General features: G+C 36.0%; 1 protein-coding gene across 1 annotated transcript in view; it reads right to left on the bottom strand.

The window, feature by feature from the left end:
• LOC311285537 (putative flavin-containing monoamine oxidase A) overlaps positions 1–21,062 on the bottom strand; it is a 60,638-nt gene that overhangs the window by 26,222 nt on the left and 13,354 nt on the right. The window contains exons 7-9 of the mRNA XM_084401210.1: positions 18,285–18,369; positions 5,242–5,342; positions 3,676–3,834 (exon numbers count right to left, since the gene is read on the bottom strand). Of these exons, the coding sequence (XP_084257336.1) occupies positions 3,676–3,834; positions 5,242–5,342; positions 18,285–18,369 (345 nt within the window). The remainder of the gene's footprint in view (positions 1–3,675; positions 3,835–5,241; positions 5,343–18,284; positions 18,370–21,062) is intronic.

Below are 21,062 nucleotides of genomic sequence, written 5' to 3'. Positions count from 1 at the left end.
CTCGTACTCGTATTCCTATGAATGGGAGAAAGTGCAATCGCTAAATGGTAAAGTCACTGATTCACTGCTGCTGCCGTTAGAAGCTAAGTCAGTGTTCTGAGACGCACGCATAGAACTGCACATGCGCATTGACTGGTCCAGCCTGAAAAGTTAATCTTTTTTTTTTAGATTTCAATGGTGATTTCAAATATGAAGTTTAATCGTAAGCTTGGTGAACAGCTTTGGAGAATTTGATGTTTCCCCATTCATAGAGATAAGAGATGTACTTGCATGACTGAAATAGCTGCCCGAGAGGTGTTTAAAGGAGTCATAACCTAGTATTACCTTGGATACCCACGCTCTATTATAGTCTTTCAGGCCCTTCTAAAAAAGAAAAGTGGAAAAAAAATAAACACAGAGCTCCTCTGACCCTTATTTCTGAAGGCATTATTGTCTCGCGAGATCTGATGCGATATTTTGGCTGTCGTGGACGGTCATTTTAATAATGCAAATGAGGGGCGCGTTGATTGGTGGCAGGAAGGAGGGGGGTTGAAACCGCAGGTAACTTCAGCATATCATTCCAAAATGACATCATGGCGCAAGTTGTGAATGAACCCGACCTGGCCGCGACCTACGGAATTCAACCGTTACATGTATGAGCCAGACTCTGAACCTGAGCTGGAAAGGGAAGATGTAGAGTCGATGGAAGGACGTCTACATCAAGATGTCTCTGAATGGTAAAGACAATCATTTTGACTGAGACATACATTATACCTTTTATTTAATGTAGATTACATTAACGGAGATGTAGTCTACTTTTTTTATCAGCTTACAGTGGTTATTGAGATCAACGTTTGCTATCATGTGGTGTTTTTGCCTTGTTTCACGTTGTGGTTTTTTAGACATTCAATATTTTTCTTCTACAGACATGTAACGTGATCTTTTTCTTTATGTTTATTATTACTTGACTGTTTGTTTTATTTATCTATCCTTATCTATTCTATAAAAAAAATCAATACAATTATATGTTGTCATAGTTATATAATATACAATTCTTCGCCTGATATTGCCCCAAATTTGTGAACGATTCCGGCGTAAAATGATTAGCACAGACACCTAACGTTAAGCCAGTGGGAAGGGTTGCAGGAACCGCGTCATTAAAAATGAATTTAATCCACTGGTCCCTGACAGCTTGGTCCGTTCTTGGGAGAGAAAACACATTTACATGTTGATTCTGGCAGTCAACAGCAACTCACGTGTGCACTACGTTTCTGCATCTTTCGCGACTGAATATGAGGGGGAGAGGGGCAGGGCGGGCTTCCTGCAGCATAGGTCTGCGGTGTCCATATATGGTATATCCTGCCCCGTCTTGACGTCAAGTTGGGGCAGAAATTAAAATCTCGTATTTGAGTGCGCGTGCACGTGGGCTGGTTTACGAACCCAGGGGTAAACAAACGCTTCACTTTTAAATATCGGCTTCCCGGCCAGTGTATAATCGTTAGGCAATCATAACATACATTGATTCTCGTGGAAAAGTGAAAATTACAGGTCATGACTCCTTTAAAAAAAAAAAAAAACTCTTGAGTGAAATGACTTCCCTTACGAAAAAGAAGTTTATTCAAGTGTGCTATTAGTATACTTCTTTTAAACTAAAAAATAAGAAAGTATTCTTTCAGTCTACTTTTTATATACTTCTCAGAAATATACTTTATGTACTTCTCAGAAATATACTTCAAATTCCACTTAAGTATACTTGACTTATACTGACAGAAAAGTCGAAGTATATTTGGCCTCTACTTGTTGATCGAGATATACTTAAAAGCATACTTTCAGTCTACATTTTATATACTTCTCAAAAATATACTAAATTACACTTAAGTGTACTTGGCCTATACTTGTACTCAATCTTTTGATCGAGATATACTTAAAAGTATAAATATTCAAAGTATACTTGGCTTGTAGTTGTGTTAACTCTTTTGATCGAGTAGCCTATTAAATATACTTTTTTTACATCGTTTTTCATATACAGTCTTCTGAAACTTTGTTTGAAAATATTGATTAAAATATTGATATAAAACAGATATGTTTCTAATTCTGCGTATCTGAATTTGTGTGTAGGCTAGTCCACTGGTGTACATAGGAATTTACTTTAATTCAACTTTTCCCCACATTGACTGAATTTTCCAGCTATCCATGTTTTCACTGGTATACGGTAGGGGGCGCTATGACACATCTTCTAGTACAGAATCTCCGGATCAAAACACAGGAGAAGAAGAAGCTGAAACAAGTGATAGAAGATTGCTCACTCAAATGTAAAATAATGTGATCATCAAACATTAAACAGCTTGTAAATTAAAACTGCTTAATGTTTCTAAATGAAGCGTAACCCATTAAGAGAAAACGACTGAAGCTGTGGGGGTGTCGGACTCGATTTACTCCATCTGTGTTTGATCATCGTTCTGAATCTGATCAAGGTGTAGTCTTTGACAAAAATGAGATTTTCTCAACTATTTTGTTTAAAATGTTGCCTTTCTTTATGAAACTTGCCAACATTCAAGTGTTGATAAAAAAGGATGCATGACCTAATAAAAGGTTTTTAAAATTAAAGTAGAGTTAAAGGTATTTTTCAAGTATAAAAAATAACATTTGAACATAGTAGTATGGGCCTACTGCAAGTGCAAAAATTGTATATAAATAGTAAACTATAAGTATAATGTTAAGTTCACTTAAAGAAAACTTGTAGTATAAAACTACTAAACTAGTAGTTTACTGAGAGTACACTAAAAGAGCAAAAATAATATATAAATGGTAAACTATAAGTATGATGTTAAGTTCACTTAAAGAAAACTTGTAGTATAAAACTACTAAACTAGTAGTTTACTGAGAGTATACTTCAAAGTTGCTACAAGTATTAAAATAGTAAACTACTAGTATACTCATAAGTTCACTTGCAGTACAAATGAGAAACATAATTATGAACTAGTTGTGCACTTAAAGTTTACTACTGTTACACTTATAGTACACTTAAACATATACTTTATATACTTCAAGTGGGCCAATTTAGTCCCAAGCGGTATTAAAATAGTACACTTACAAGTGTACTACTAGTACATATTGACATTAGTATATTTACTACATAAAGTATACTTAAAAATATACTTGAACATTACTCAAGTATACTTCATAAAATGAACTTGAAGTATACTTTTTTTTCGTAAGGGTTGTCTTGAAGGAACTTTTATATTGTTTTCTATAAGTAGACAGATTGTTTTTGAAGGCTCTTAAAAATATGAAACAGACTTTGAAATGGGAATGCTAACAGATTTCTCCACATATTATAGATTTCCTCAAGTTCAGCTATAGATGAAGCAAACCAGTACATGAGCATCCAAAACACAACAAACGGTTGTGAGCAGCTGTCTGTATTTCTTTTCAGCAGGGTATTATGACTGAAAAGCTTTACAAGGGCAGTTTTTGAGCAACTAAATGTCAAAATGTATTTATTTTCACCTCTTGACTCACTGTCTAAGTATTCCTATGAAAGTGTAAAACCGAGAATAGACCTGACACCAGAACATAATGAACTTCTTTCTCTTTATCTCACACTCCCTCTTTCCATTTCTCACTCCAATTCAGCTCACTGTACAGTATGTCTCTGTTTTTCATAAACCCCCGCTCTCATTCTCTGTCTCTCACCTTTCTCTCGCTCCAGTCAAGGGCCTGTACTCCGGTGATGAATCCCACCAACGCAGGATTGCCTTTGGGGCTGGTGGCGTCAAATGTGACGCTTAAAGGGCAGCACTCGGAGGGGCGAACCACAATTTCCCCCGAGAAACCCTTTTCCTTCCAAAACGCCTGTGAAGTCAGATCAAAAATGCAGAGAATCAGCATCCCTTAAAAAAAATGAAAAGCATTCATTCTTGATTAAATGAGACAAGCACTATGCTGACAACTGACAATATCTGCATAAATGTCAACTATATTTGCATAAATGTAAATATTCAATTGTAGATTAATGAGAATTTATATGCATTATCTGCATATTGATCATCTCTCAAGCAATATGTCCTTTCGAACTGAGGTGCTACGTGGCCCGTTGAAAAGTGAATTTTGAATGTTGAGATGAACATATATATATATATATATATGACATGATGATGAGTAACAACTATCCGCTAAACTAAAACAATAACACATATATAATAAATTACTTTGTTCTTAAAATGTTTGAACTAAAATATAAATGCATGCATTATCAACCTCTTTATGTAAAGACAGAAAAAGACTAATAGTATTTTAAAGGTTAAATAATTCATAATCACATTTTGTCTATGTGCAATTTAAAATATTTAGTACTTTTCCAAAACAGCACTTTATCTTAAGCACCTTATTTAAAAATAAAAAAATAGCTTATGTGGTATTCCTCATTTGTAAGTTGATTTGGATAAAAGCATTTGCTAAATAAATAAATGTAAAATATATTCATTTATATTTTTACATTTATTCATATACCAAACTTGATGCATACTTATGGGGCTCCAATATGTAACTGCATTTATACATGTGTTATCCATAATTCATGTATATATGCAATTAGAGATAATAAGAAAAATTAAAACACTTTTAAGCACTCAGGCAGGCTTTCATGCACTAATAATTGAGTGTGCTGCACAGAAAAGCTTCTCCCTGAAAAAAAAAAGAGATTTGATCGATCATTTTATTTCCCTGAATTGTAGGTTCACATATTTATTAAATGCATAATAAAATATATAAATAATCAATTCACATTAACACAATCTACGTTTCAGAGGCCACTGGGAGTGATTTTTGTGCATGTTTGGTTTCAGTTGGTTGTAATCAAATTTATGACCAATTTAAGTGTGAACTTATTATTGAATCAATATTTATCACATTTTATGCACAAGTTGTTAATAAATGAAACCCATGATCTTAATTTATATACAAAAGATAGAAAATATTCAAGTAAACATTTCACAGTTGACAGGCAAGCCTTATCCTCTGATTAAGGTGGTTTCTCCAGTCAATGCAGGACCAAAATTAAATATTAAATTAAAGTGAGGGCTTATACTGAATATGGTAGACTGAGCACTAGGAGACAGCTCTCCATGCCTTTGCACATTTTAACTTCATTATAGAATATAATGCAATAGAGCCATAGGGGAAGTAACTGCACTGCGCTGCGCTAGGGAAAGCCAGTAAAGCCGGCTGTGGGTAAGTGGATGGGTTATGCGTGTTACTCACAGTGGGGTACGTGATGATAAATTTCGTCATGTGGCCCATGGGCAGGCACTGGATGAGGCGCTGGCGCTCGGCTGGCAGGGCAGGTTCGTAGTGGATCTGGGCTGGAAATGAGGGCATAATCAGCACTGAATGAAAAGCCGTTTAGTGCTAAAAAAGAACAGTGGAATGATAATGACATAAAATAGGAAGGACAGATGAGAAAGGTAACAGCTCTGTTCTTGAAGTTGGAATGAAACAGAAGTTGTGATAGTCTTTTCTTCCCATGCCGTATATTCGAGTAAAATGGCTTCTTAAGGCGAGACACGGCAGGCAAAAACATCAGGGTTTTTTTTTACTGGTCAATTTTGAGATTTTTGGATATTTGTCTTCTTTCAGACTTGTGGTGAAAAAAAGTCCGAAATACACATTTAGGTCTTTTTTTTTATTACACTTTGTCTGTTTGCGTCTGTAGATTTCTCATAAATTCAACAAAAGTTGGCGTTCTTAATCAACATGCTGCTCCGCGATCTCTGCCGGCACCCTATCATCACATGCACCGTTAGGAAGCTCTCTCTCTTCTGTACAATGCTGTCGGATCCAAATATGGTCATTTCCTTTTTATCAGCAACCAATCGTGAAAGTAAAAGGGCTGAATGCGCAATCTCATTGGCTGATGATAAATCTTTAAAGCCCGTTTTCTCAAAATGACTTTTCTCTCATACTCCAAGTCCGAAATCTCCACTTTCAGTAGCACCGATATACACCAAACTTTCCAGTCTTGTACCTAGTTATATTATGAAGACATTTACAGAGGGATTTGTAAATATATTATTCCTAGCCTGATTTATATAACATTTTATTCCAAAAAACATGGCGAAAATCATTTTTTTAAAGCTATTGACAGTATTTTCTGATTTACAGGATAACAAAAGTAGATATCCATAAATCCCTCTGTAATTTTTTTCCCATCTAATATGTGAACACAATGAAAAAATATTTTTTAACCTGGCTTTATCCAATAGTCAGATTTTTTAAAATATATGCAAGTTAGTGCATATTTAATTAGATATTGCCTTATTTGCATATTTAAACATTAAATTACAGAAAACTTGTAATACATTTTTTTCTCATCATAATGTAGGTAATCAACTGGGAAAGTTTCATGATGATATCTGCTAGATTTTGTCCATGGGGAATTGATTGGATGATTGTGATTTGCTAATGCTGCAATCTCATGTGAGTGATGGGTTTTCCTATCCGTGATGTGGACGCATACATCATTTATAATAAATATTCCATATATTCCCAAACAAAAACTGTCAAATTTGATTCTATGGTGACTTTAAAAGTAGTAAGCTGCATTGTTGCCTACTGTCTTCATAGGCAGCTACCTTCTAAGAAAGCATTTAACCATCATTGAACCTCATAAGGGAGCAACTTGGAAAAATTTGAGCAACAACAAATTTCGCTTCACATGAGAGAAGCAATTCACAATTGATTTCAATAGTTTGATGTAGCATATTGCTGAAATAATGCTTTGAAACTGTAACAAGCATTCAAAAAAAATATATAGTACATACAAATATTGGGTAAAACAATATTTTTATTTTCAAACCTATAATTTCATTTGATCATTTCTTTCACAGTAGAAATATGCAGATATGCAACATTTCAACAAACACAACGGCGACCATCTTCAATTTAGGTGTTAGCATTTAGATTTAGATGTTGTTTTGATGTTAGCATGTTGCTAAGCTAATGTGACATTTTAAAGCATAAAAACATAACGTATTCAAATATTAGGTCAAATTATGTTTAATTACAATTAGCTAGTTTTGTCAATTCTGTCTCAGTACTGAAATACAGTATATGCTAATTTGAAACATTTCATCTGTGATCATCTTGGATTTATATTTTCACAGAGCTCATCGCCGTGTTCTGGGATTGCCTTCCCTGCAAATGATGCATTGGATGCTAACTTAGATTTTGTCTTAAGATGTCTTAAAAGGCAGTATGATTACTGTAAGTTGCCTACACTAGAAAAAAAAAAAAAAAAAAAAAAAACTGTAGAAAAATGGAAAGGAAAGGAAATGAAAAATGGAAAGGAATAATTACTCGTAATTAAAAATATGCATAAAACACCTGTGAAATATCAAAACGGAAAATTGCTTCATATTAACAGTACACAAGCCCTATGTTTACATACTTTTCTTAAAATACACTGTACGTCTAAGTTCAGCCTCAGAGTCAAGAATGCCTTAAAATTCTGCCTAAGAAGGCAGCTCACTAGATTTTGGAAGAGCAAATGTCTCGCTGACACTCTTGACCAAAGGATTCTGGGATACTGTATACATTGGATTAAGAGTGTTATAAAGGGGAGGACAGGACTGAATAGAAATACACATTTTAAAGAGCATTGGAAAACACAAAATGGACTCCCATATGAGGGGAAAGGGGAAAATGGGAAGCACAGACAGGAAGAATATGGTATAGAATAACTCATAGGTCTCAGATCATCCCTTGGTATTGATTTAGGTGGCTATAGCTTCTAATCAAGCAGCACTTTGGGAAATTGGATCTAATACCCCAGTGACTGGCTCTCCATGAAATTGCCAATCTATTAAAGAATCTCTCCGATTTAACACTACTACTTTGTTTTCTTAAAAGCCATAATTAAGGCTTAGCCATTTCGCGACTGTGGGGTATCCAATAACTTTATGTGCGCCCCACAGTGCCATCTCTATGTCTGCGTAACGCAACCAGTGCCAGAAGGGACTCTGACCTCAGTTTTGACAAGACAGCCTTCTGGCAACAAGCCAACATGTGAACTAGCCTTTTGAAGAGAGGACACACAAATAAATTTTAGCCTGCCATCCAGTTGGTCAATTGAAAAGTAAATGCTTGACAAGCATAACAATATAAAAAGATGTTAAAAAGATTAGATTAAGCCAGGATTAGGCCATAGTTCAGTTGGGACAAGTAGGTAACTTTTATAAACGTGCCTATGGCGTGCATCTTGGGAGAAAGCAACTGCACTGACATATTTTAAGATATATCAGTGCAAGTTGCTTTTAGTTAAAACAGCTCAAGAGGGGGTACATGAACAAAATGCTGTTCATTTAATTCTACCCCACTTTAAAACATGTATTTCTAACAGACAAAATGCCATAAAAGGACTAATAGATGACATCCAATCAAATGACCTCATCTTCTGCAGTCAATACTGACTGCATCCACACAAGCAGCGCGCATATGAGGTTGTGTACAGGGTATGCTACAATGTTCTCAACAATATACCTCTGTAAAAGTAGTTATTTAGCACTTATTAGCATGAGGAAAAATATAGATACAGAGTGTGGATAGAGGCATACCTAGAGGGACCGCGGTTGACCCCTCATATAGTCTCACAAAACCCTGTGGGAAACACTGAATGTGATTATCTTAAGAGCCAGGAAATGCAAAGCAATTACAAAACACCAGGGTTATTATAACAAAAGGGACAAAAAAGGGAGCTTGGATACTGTTGGGAAGGAAATTGTCACTAAGTCCATCTATAAAATGTTTAGCAAATTACCCAACATCTCATTAAAGTGGATCCAGAATAACACAGAGAAGCATTTTAATTGGAGCTAATGTTAATAAACGTCTTTGTCCAGACTGAAAAATCAAGCACTGCGTTGCAATTGTGTTAAAAGACGGCAATCAGAAAAAGATATTTTGATTACATTATGTTTACGAACACGTTGCTAATTGAACAAGAGGCTCTGATTAGCACATTTTCATCATACTAACTCTCTCCCAGAAGACTTTCCAACATGTTAATGGGGGAAAACAACACAAACCATGTTTCTAATGTATCTTTTCTTAACCATGATTTATTTCTGTGATCATTTATATGTGACCGCCAATCCCATGACAGCCCACATGAATCTGTCTCTCGTAAGGGCTGTGATGGCAGACGGGGGAAACAGATCTAATTTAACCACAGTGACTGAGGTGTAGAGTTGCTCTCGTTGATTGAGAGCAATCGCTCTGCGTCTGGCAGTCCATCATAACTGTGTGCTTGTAAGAGACAGCAACTGTCTGCTTGCTTCAATTTGCAAGATGTTAGGAAATTGCAACACCACCAATCTGGCAGCCGCACAGGGAGACAAAGGGATGAGCAACCTTAGAAGAAATGTTTGTGTACATTTTATATTGATTATGGAAGTGGAAATTCGTCAAATTGCAATCAAATGATGGAGTGTTAAACAGGGGTTGCATGATATATCAAAATAAAATCAATATCGCAACATGGCTTAGTGTAATTGTCAAATCGCGAAGGCTGCAATATAAGTAAATAAATATATGCACTACCGGTTTCAAAGTGAAATACGCCATTTACACACCTGATATCGTGAGTTGCATGCATGTAAATGAACACAGTGCCGAGCTTCACTCTGAAACCACGGCGCATATTTTTATTTAGCAGCAACCCATCAAAAAAAAAAAAAAAAGCTTGAAATTAAGAAGTTAATAAATTAAATATTCTAATTAAATAAACTCAATTTTTATTTTAATGTGGCCTTGAGAGATTAAAAATAAACATTTTGCAACAGAAGAAAAAAAAAATTTGATGTAGGATTTACCTTGAAACAATTTTCACTCAGAAATTGCTTGTAAATTTCACAAATACTTAAAAAGAAATGGCAAGTAATACATTGAATTCAACAAAATTTCTAAAGTAGAAATACTGAAATAGCATATTGTAAAGCATACTCCAATAATCTGTTTTCATTTTTTTTAACAGTGAAGCTTTTTCCTAAATCGCTCAGCCCTAAAAGGATTTTTGCGTTAAAGTGTTTAGAGAAATAGTTTTAAGCTTTATTTTTAGATATATATTTATTTTCAATGCAGATGCACTTCCCAACAAAATCACACCACTTATGATTTTTTCAAGTCATGATTCAAATGAAGTTATCATTTTAAAGAGTCATTTAGGGAATGAGATATGTTTGTCTTTACCTGATTTGCATAATTACTTTAGTGATCCAGGTGTTAAATGCAAATAAACAACACTATGTAAACTCCACAGGTATGTGGCTGCATTTCAAGCTTTAGTGAATTCCCAGGATATTTTACAGACCATATTCTAGATCCTCCTACACTTCAGTCAGTCTGTCGCTATCTTTCTTGCCTTAAGGTTTTTTGTGTGTGTGTGTCTGTCTTTGTGTTGTCTCTTTTCCCCCTCACTCCTTGGCATCTCTGTCACCTATGTTACCCAGGTAGCCGTGAGTGGTGGAACAGACAGTTATAGCATAACCTCGGGCTAATGGGCCACAGGTGCTCTCAGCATTTCTCTAGGATACCCTCCTGCCCAGAGCCTTTGGGAAAACTATACTTAAAAAGGAAGGGGGGGAAAAAAGAATCACTTGTTTACACTAGTGATGTAGTGAAACTGAAAATCCTGGATACGACTGAAAACGTACTAATTATCAGGTAGCAATTGCTTTAAATAACTAAACTAATAAAATATAATACATAATATAATACATATACAAATACATTAAAAGTATTAAAAAAATTATGACTCATCCTGCACTTCATAGATTTTTGACCAATCAAATGCTCTCTAGAATGACAATGTGAGGGACTGGAGTCTGGAATTTGCTTATTTTTTAAGGGACAATTCTTCACTCAAAAATAAAATATTTAGGCCTAAAATTAAGATTTATGTATTTGAATTGCATATACAATTTCCATCCAATTGAATTGCACACTTTAATAGGAAATATGTCAACACAGGAAAGAAAACCAAACCTGTCAGTCAATGTCAAGGCACCTTCAAATTTGGATCTTTTCATGTGAACATGAATGACACAGATGCTTTTTCTCCAACAAGATTCTGTTATTGTATGATAAAGTACCATCTTCCATTCAAATGTTCTTCTTCCAGTCGAAAATGTCCTAAAATGCCATTTTCAGCTGAAAATTCAAGGGGCGAAATGTGCTATACTGTATATCCCTTGTTCCCATTCACATACCCCAACAGCCTCCATTCATCTGTAAATGGCAAAAGTGATACCAGCAATTTGGTAATTAAAGGTTTGGGTATAAAGCCTGTGCTTTTGAACACATTCCCAAAGCGCTGTGAAATTGGAAATAATCCGGCACTCTTAAACAAAAAATAATCTGTTTAAACTTCGGTGTAACCACCCTTAAAAATAGGTCATTGCAGTCAAACGGATGCAAATATATTGCTTCCCTTCCTTCTTAAAAGCATAAACAAGCCTCTAAGCGAAACTCTGAGTGATGTGTCTGTGATGTTGCTTGCCTCCACCGTAGCCCGCTGTCACTGGAGATGTTCTCTCATCAAAGTGGAGTCAATAGGAGGCTGGGCCGGGGACCGGTTTCTCTGCCAGTCAGCTGAAATTGCATGCAGCTGCAATGCCAGCTAAGTCAGGTACAGCATTTTGGAGGAAGACTGGGGAGTTAAATATAGCAACCAATCGGCTGCACTCGGTTATGCTTCGACACGCCACAAACCCACAGAAGGAATGCGTCCAAACCCGGTTGAGCATCTTAACGCCAACCAAAATACCAAGACAAAAAAGCACATACATCCCACAACCTGACTAATCGCCGGCATAATGTAGGCTTGGTGCAGCGAAGTATGAATACTTCATGGTTTTATACCACGCACAACAAATCCAGCAAACACACAAGCATACACACACATTCGTTTCTCATGGTTGCCCACGCACACCCACACTTCATATTCTGTCCTCTCCCCAACTGTCACAGAAATCCAGGATTGCGAATACGGTTTTAACACACCGATCGCTTGAATACATCTGTCCCACTGACTTTACTCGTGACAGCCATTACCTATGACTAAAAGTAAAGAAATAGCTAAAAACTGTAAATCCAAATCCAAGGCAAAAGTGTCAAATTCACTATCAGAGAAACAGTTCACCCACATATAAACATTCTATTATTTTTCATTCATCCTCATGTCTCTCTAAACCTATATGCTGTTATTTTTAAGCTAATATGCATAAAGAAATGCACCTTTTGGAATGCAACAGAAGTTCATTGCAACCAGAGCCAATTCAATTAACATTTTAATAATTAAAAAGCCTAATCAGTTGAGTTTTAATTTAATAAAAACATTTTTTTCTCTTTACAATAATAGGGCCATATGAAATGTTTTTTTTTTTTTTCTCAGATGTCCTGTGTTGTATCCTTTACTTTTCAAAGATACTAGTCCATATCATGATATAATTAAGTGTACAGCCCTTTATTCATCCCAAATTTGGCAAATTCTGTGACATTCCACATTATACAGTCAATTCCATTTTTATGATTCGATTCCATGATTCCTTCATATGGCCCTAATAGTACTTAATTGTATGATTTCAGAAGACAGAGACCATGGGCCCTATCTTGCACCCAGCGCAATTGACTTTGTACACGGACGCATGTATCATTCCTATTTTGCACCCGCGCACAGCAGACTTTTCCCTCCACAGACGCACGTCGGTTAACTAAGAAATACACTTGCGCTCCCGGGGGCGGCTCCCGTGTTCCGGCGCAAACGTTCCCTCATGCTATTTTGCAGGTTTAGAAAACAATTCCGCCACTGACCGAAAAAATCTAGTTTAAAGTCAGTGGCGCGTTGCGCATGTTATTCATATGCTATTTTAAGGGCGCATGCTTGGCCATAATCAATGTAGCGTGTGCACAACGCGCATACACTTCGATTCTCTCATCTACACAGAAGCAGCAGTTTTCATTTTTGCAAATCATACATTATTATGATAGATAGATAGATAGATAGATAGATAGATAGATAGATAGATAGATAGATAGATAGATAGACAGACAGTTTATTATAAAAGCATACATCTAGCTTACACATTTACCCAAATTATCATACACCTGTTTAACCGAAGTTAATTTGGGTGTGTTTCTCCATCCCCAACGTCACTTCTCTGTGTTTTACGGCCCTGACGAGAACGTCGGTCTCCTCGGCTGTGAACGCTCCTGGCGTGCGCCTGGCAAATCCGCCGTTATAATAGCAATCCCGCCATGGAACAAGCGCGCCTGCTCTTAAAGGGAATGTGAGATGTCGCTCTGATTGGTTTATTTCACGTTACGCCCAAACCACACCTATGAATAATGAAGCTACTTCAGACCAACCCATTTTAGATTTGCGTCGGGCGCAAGAGTCATTTATCCCGCCGGTATAATAGCAACAGCGCCCAAGACCCGCCCACAAAGTTACTTGCGTTTCGTGCTTGATACTTGTGTTTCAGATCGTTAAAATAGGGCCTACGAGTCATTTGGACCACTATGTTACTGTTTTGGAGCTTGAATGGAAAGAACGTATGTTCTATAAAATAAAATAAAATAATAAAAAGAAATGTGTTTGGAACGCTACTAAATTGACACTTTTCATATTTGGCTGAATTATTCCTTAAAATACTATATTAGTTTTTAAAAATATACATTGAGATGAAGCTCTTTTGGGCTGCCAGTAGAACAGAAGTCTTCTATCACCCAGCATGGCAAACTGAAGCACAATAAAGTACTATTATACTGGCTTCGTACCCAGAAAGCTAAACACATCCACTCAATAAACAGTCTTGACGCCGGAGTCGTCGTTCAGATTTACTGAATAAATGTGTAAAACTGTAAAACAATATAAAAACAAAAAGAATACATAAATAAACTGTCACGTGGTAAATGTCGAGTCCAACAATGTACGACAGGAGAAAATAATACATTATAATAATAATGTTCACACAATATAACGCAGAACTATGAAAACAATTACTTTTATATGCACTCCCTCATAAACATACAAAATGCCATAATCAAGAATAATCAAACTCCACTAACAGGCAGTGCCTCGTTTAAGTGTTGTTGTTGCTGTGGACTGACGGCAAATTCAACATGCGCTACCGTGTGCTATGCACGTTGTTCTTTTGAACCCAACCCCGGAAACTGAATAAAACCGATTCAAAGTGCAGAATATAAAAAAAGATTAGCAGGGGGAGCAAAAACGCTAAGATAGGCAAAGCCAGAACAACTATCAAGTCAAGCAGTTCATTAATCATTGAAATGGAGGTGGTGGGGAAGTGACTTCACTCATTATAAAAGATAGATGGATGGGAGGTTAAAACATTGTTCTCCATCAGCCCGGATGACAAGGCCACACCTGTCATCTTACTTATAAGTAAGTGAGTCTATAGGCTTAAAAAAAAAAAAAAAAAAAATGTGTTACAAATATTTATGTTTTGTTTGTTCTTAGTTGAGTTTTAATGGAATTTAATTTGAACTTTATCCTTCATCATCTGTCTGTGCAACACTGGCTGACACCCTGACTATATCATCAAAGCAATTATGCCATAGAAGTGCTGCACAGGGTGTAAAATCTCAGTGCTCTTTGGTTATTTGGGATAAGAAATAACCAAGGAACTCCAAGGCACTCGAAGTATGCTGAAAAAAGTTAAAAAGCCATGAATAAAATAAAGGCTTTTTAACTTTTTTCAACATACTTCGAGTGCCTTGGAGTTACTATGTTCTTAGACTCTGACTCAGTTTGGACACTGTAAATAGCAGTTTAAAAACTGTAATTAAATAATCATTTAGTGAGGATTATTAAACAAATGAATATATATATATATATATATATATATATATTCAAATTAATTAAAAGCAAAAACTATTTTTTTTTATGTAAATAAAGACATAAGACATTTTCTGAAAACAAGCCTTTTATGAAACAGCTCACCCAAAAATTATAGTTTTGTTATCATGTCCTCAGTTCCCAGTATTAATTTCTTTCTTTCATGAAACACAGAAGTCCTTAAGCAGCTTTTCTATTCAATTAGAATGGATGGTGATTATAAATGCTAACCTCAAATAAGTAACCATGTGACTTCTGCTACATTCCAAGTCTTCTGAAGTTATATAATAACTAAAAAAAACAAAAAAAAACTTGTATTCCCTAACAGTATCCTCCTTAATTTTTGGAGCTTTTATGAGATCGGTGGGGGTTTTTCAGCTTGGCATTAAATCACTATCAATTTGAATTGTAGAGAAAAGCTGTCTAAGGACATTCTGCTCAATTAAGATATACGTTGTGCTTCATGTAAGAAAGAAAATACTGCAATTTTGAGTGAATTATTACATTAAAGCTAATTTCTGTCACTAGTTTCACCAAGTAGAATTGCATCGTATCATCAGAATATGTAAACACACACACACACACACATATTAGGGCTGTCAAAATGAATGCGTTAACGCATGCAATACTTTTTTTTTCAGTTTAACACGTTAAAAATATTTAATGCAATTATTGCAGCCTCCGTTTTTATCGGTAGCTTTAGATAGCATTACATTATATGACCATGCTCTTATGAATGCTTTTAAACCATTCAAGCGCAAAAAGAGAACGCAGTGCGGTACTGCCGCGTCTGTGAATCTCCTGTCTGTGTGACACACACACGACTCGTAGCTGCTTCAGACAGCACTTGAATGAACAAAAACACAAAATTATACCAAAATGCCCTTTTTTGTTGCGTTTCCTCGCAAGCACTGTCTTAAATTAGTTAAATAAAGTCTAAAATGAACGTAAAGAGTTGTGAGAAAACGGGATGTGTGTCAGATCCATGTGATGTGCGGCAGGTCTTAAAGTGACAGCAACCTAATAACCTGCTGCTGTCTGTCATTAAGGGTAATCAAAGAACAAATGAATAAGAGAAAATCCCTCACTGCTCTTGACTGAATAACTTTCATAGCTTTAATCAGGATTAATCTATATTTAATCTATAATTTATGCAGTGAAGACTGTGAAGTGTTTGATATATCCTACCTATTAGACCTAAAAATCTTAAAGCACTGTTTACAAGGTTACATGGGTCAAAAACAACAACAAAAAATAACTTTTTTGGCCATTTTGACTGGGCAAGTAAAAATCTGAACCAGTCTGACTGGGTCAATAGAAAATTTTTAACCCTGGTTTATTGAAGAGCATATGTAAATGTGACATTTATTATAATGGTTTTATGTGAAGATTGTTTTAAGTTCACTTAAATTAAATGTTGTGATATTTTTTAAAACCTAATAAATGTTACAATTTATAGCTTTCAATTATACTGTAATGCTGAATGCTTATAATGGCTAAATGTAAAAAAAAAAAAAATCAATTTCATAGAGACATCAGTAGCATAAATCAAGCGTAGCATTAGTTCTGGCAGGTCACGTTAGTCAAGCTCGCATCAGTTGACTCTCAGCTGATCCACATCCACCTATAGGAATACGACGCCTATCACCGTATACATATATAAGCTCCTTCAGTATTATCAGCAGCTATCACGTTTCTCAGGAGCTAATTACCCTCCTCCATCCCCAGCTCGTCCTCTCGCCCAGTCAGGATTTGGCATTCTGATTCCCCTTAAATCAGAATAAATTCTCGGATTATGTTGTACTTTAAAATCTTGAATTAAATAAATATGCAAACATTCATGTTGGTTCTGTTCTGTTTACCCCAAGGGGGGTAATTGCTGCTCTCCCTGCTCTTATCCATGCTAGGCTGCATGGATGCGCATGGGGAGTTCTCGCCCAGGGGTGCGTTTCCCAAAAGCATCGTTAGCCAACTCTGTTCGCAAGTTCCGTCGTTATCAGCATAGTTCAACGAGTCAGTGTTTCCCGAAACCATAGTCCTAGCGAACATTCGCAAACAGCATCGCAAAGTTGTGTACAGTAGTTGGAACGACAGCTCTCGACATGTGGTTAGAAGCATAGTTTCTAGTTTGCATGACATGTGGACTTAATAAATCCTTATCTTGAGCAAAACAAGCAAGCTGACATTGAGTACAACCTGTGTCTTTTATTTAGAGTACATACAAATATCATTCACGTCTTTTAGTTTGTCAAGAGATAAAGCAAAATAACTGAGAAAAATTTGAAATAGTCCAACAGATGCTATGTCTGTAATTTATAGCAAAATATCTAGCGTTAATTCGATGTCAAACAGATTCATTAAAAGAAGTTATTACTCCACCACGTGCGTGACGTCATAAACCAACGTGATTGAACGACCACTTTGTGACAGTACGGTTTCGGGAAACAGTCGTGACTAGCTAGTTGATTTCTTCAACGATGCATCGTACTATGGTAGTTAAGCAGCGAGTTACGTCGTTGTTCGGGAAACGCACCCCAGAACGGAACCATACCGCCAATCCAAACTGTATGCTAACTGTCAGTCGTATTTGATGGTAGTGCTCCTGACAGAAATTGGTATCTGTGATACTGGCCTTCTTTCATAAAAAGATGCCATTAAACAAATGTAAAAAATATTAAATTATACGCTACTGTTTTTGTTGTTTCTACATTAATTTGGAGATTACATGTGAAATTATACTATATACAATATCAAATATTAAATACTTTACAGAAAAATCTGTGATTAATTAACTGATTAGCCTTTAATCGATTGACAGAGTATATATATATATATATATATATATATATATTAGGCCTATATGTTTGTGTGTGTGTACTCAACAATACAGCTTGTGTGATGCTTCAGACAGTTTGATTCCCAATACAAATATTAAAAGTTTTCAGTTTGTAACAGGAGAAGATGCCAGAGGGTTGACTTCAAGCCACACTGCCTTCATTATTTATTTTCTGAATGCATTTTGGACGGCTGTCTAAACTCAACAGTGTCTCCAGTTTTTAAGAGTTCCCGTCACCTGTCAGCTTGCCATGCGTGAATTCTGATTTCGAGCCAGCAGGACGATAGCAGTTCAGGCACTCTGCGTAATTCAGAGCTGTCCTTAGATCCGTCACATTAAAAGTGTCCTCGCCAGACTCCGCGCAACAGACTGTGCTGCACTATCTGTTAAACAAAATGTGGCAGCCAAACTTGCAGTCAGGATGGCGGCAGTCCAGGAGGAAGTAGACTACAGGGGGCATGTGATTGACGGCTGTTTTGGGGTCAATGCGACAGACTGTTTTGTGTGAACTTTGTGATTCACATAGACGTGTGTGTATACTGTACGTGCACTAACCTGACAAGTTAGAAGGACAAGCAACAATGACGGCTTTACAAGTGACTGTGCCTGCAGAAGTCGTGACTTTTATGTCCTCAGAATCCTGTTAGAGAAAAACATATTAGAATTGATTCAAAAACAGTCTGGTATTGTGAGGTTAGACTGAAATGGCAAGGACACAGATACAGTGTGGCTGCTAAAATTGTAGCCAATACACAATAACAGTATTGTTAATGAACACTATTGATCCCTATCAAGAAAATCATGTTATTATGTATTGGAGAATACATACTGTACACACACACATATCTGGCTCTCGGACAACAGGGAGGCATGTCATCTATATTTCTACAGCATTTTATACAAGACAGATTGTTTCAATGATGCAAACTTCATCAAATATGAGGCAAATTCAAATCTTATTATTTGTGTATCCGATTGGAATCTGATCTACATTATTGACTGTCCACACTGGTTTAGATCTGATTTGTGTGTCCCATGCCGCTCTTTCGTTTTCCAGAATATCTGCATTGGTTTCTATGGCAATGACGTTGCGTTGGTAGGCATACGGGAAAAACAACAACAGCAAAATGGAGGGGATTTGCAAAACAGATGTTGTGTCTTATTTACAACATGATGTGCTTTCGTCTCCGTCACTCTCAAAACATGTCTCCATTATATTGTAATTTTCTGCACGACCGCCACTTTGCAACAACACTTGTTTCTGCAGAGACTTTCATCATGTTTCCTATAACAACGTCTGACATGTTTACGTTTTGCGTGGCAAAAGAAAGCGACAAACGGCACAAAATCCGATTAGAACGGTCAGACTGAAAAGGATTTCCAGAAATGCAATTTGAATAAGATTGCAAACCACATAAGAATGCATCTCGAAATAGTTCACGCTTGCTAAATATGATCGGATTCCACTCGGATATGCACAAAAATCAGTTTCGGGCTTACAGTCTGAACGAGGCTTAAAAGACAATAGCGTCATTATTAAACTCAAGTCAGCTCAGTTCAATCATTTTGTAAAGTTCATCAATCATGAAACAAGTTCAATTTAGATATAAACATCTCTAAAGACGACAAAAGTGCCATTATTCTTTATTTATTTTCTTTTCTTTTTATATTATTAATATGGCCATCTGTCATAAAGCTCTCCCCCAAACAGATCTCACCGCTGGCCAGACTGAGATATAAATAAATACAGGCTGCTACAGTATGTACGACCCCCAGAGGTGCTGCAGACAGAAATATGAGTGCAGCAGTACCTTTTATGGATACAGTAACAGAGACCAGCTACCACACTCAAAATAGAAGCCAAAACACCTGGGCAGATCATTGTAAAGGACATTGATAAACGTTATCCTTGGCTATGGGACAAGGGGGGCACATTTAACAGGTCTTTACACTGCTGGGACCCACATACATGCAGCATTTTTCCTGGGCTCTGGAAATTCAATAGACGGCTGTTCAAACTGTAATGCGTGCAACTGACAAGAAGCTTTTACTGATTGATCTTTTTCTATAATGTAATAATAACGTTTAGGTTTTTTTTTAAAGAAATTAATTTTATTTATACTTTTTTTAGCAAGGATGCATTAAATTGATCGAAACAGACATGTAAAATGTTACAAAATATTTCTATTTATTTAATGAAGGCTGTTCTTTTAAACTTTCTATTCATTCATTCAATTCTTGAGCAGCAAATCATTATATCAGATGTATGATGCTGAAAATTCAGCTTCTAAAAATATTTCACAATACATTTTGCGTAAACTTTATTAAACTGTAATTTTGGTCAAATAAATGCAGCCTTGATGAGCATAAGACACTTCTTTTAAAATAATTTAAAAAAATCGTACAGACCCCAAACTAGTTTCGGTAGTGTGTTCATAGCATAGAAAAATATATGTAGGAACCAACATCACATTTATTCAGGTTGTATCTTCATACGAATAACACAAGACTTCTAAAACCTAAAGAAATGTGAAATAAAAGTAAACAAAAGGTAAAAAATGACATTAGTATTTTATTTATATAAAAATAATTTATTAATTGATATTATTTTTAGTACAATATTTTATTGCTCGCATGCTCTGTGAGTGATGTTAACTGTTTAGATCATTTCCGCCATCATGCTCACTTTTTTTAACGAATTTTCTGATTAGCTAAACAAATGCGAGCCCTTTTCTGTTTACAGAGCCCCAGATGTGTGATTTCTCAGAGGACCTATTTCAGTGAAATCTCATACATGGTATCGCAAAAAAAAAAACTGCAACACCTTTGAATATTATATTTGACACTGATTATAGAAGATCATTTTGATTGTACAAGTAACCAACTATATTCAGATACTCAAAAAATGTGCTGCAGGGGCTTTTGCCTCTATCGAATAGTGCAGACTTATTATCACGTGCTATACGGTGACTAACACTTCGCTTAATTGATATTGATAGAAGTCAACGAGTTCATTTTGATAAACAGTGAGGGGCGAGTAAAACTTTCTACTCAGCCATGTCGATGTAACACCATTAAGATGGCTAATGGATTTTACCTCTCTATGTGTGAGAGCGACATTATAGGCTAATTCCCTGACGTGAGGCTTTCAAAAGATTTTGTGTCACCAATTCTCAAATGAGAACGATCTAATGGAGTGGATTTGATTTAGGTTATCTAAATATTTTTGTCATGACAAGCACTTCAGCATACAACAGTGCATTATACAGAAATGGAAAGGAAGAGACAGTGCAAAACAAAACAAAAGAGAGAGAGAGAGAGAGAGAGAAAAGC

This window comes from Rutilus rutilus (genome assembly GCF_951802725.1).
Source record: "Rutilus rutilus genome assembly, chromosome: 25".
Lineage (NCBI taxonomy): Eukaryota > Metazoa > Chordata > Actinopteri > Cypriniformes > Leuciscidae > Rutilus > Rutilus rutilus.
Note: the sequence above shows the minus strand (reverse complement) of the source record. Positions and strands in the feature narration are given on the sequence as shown.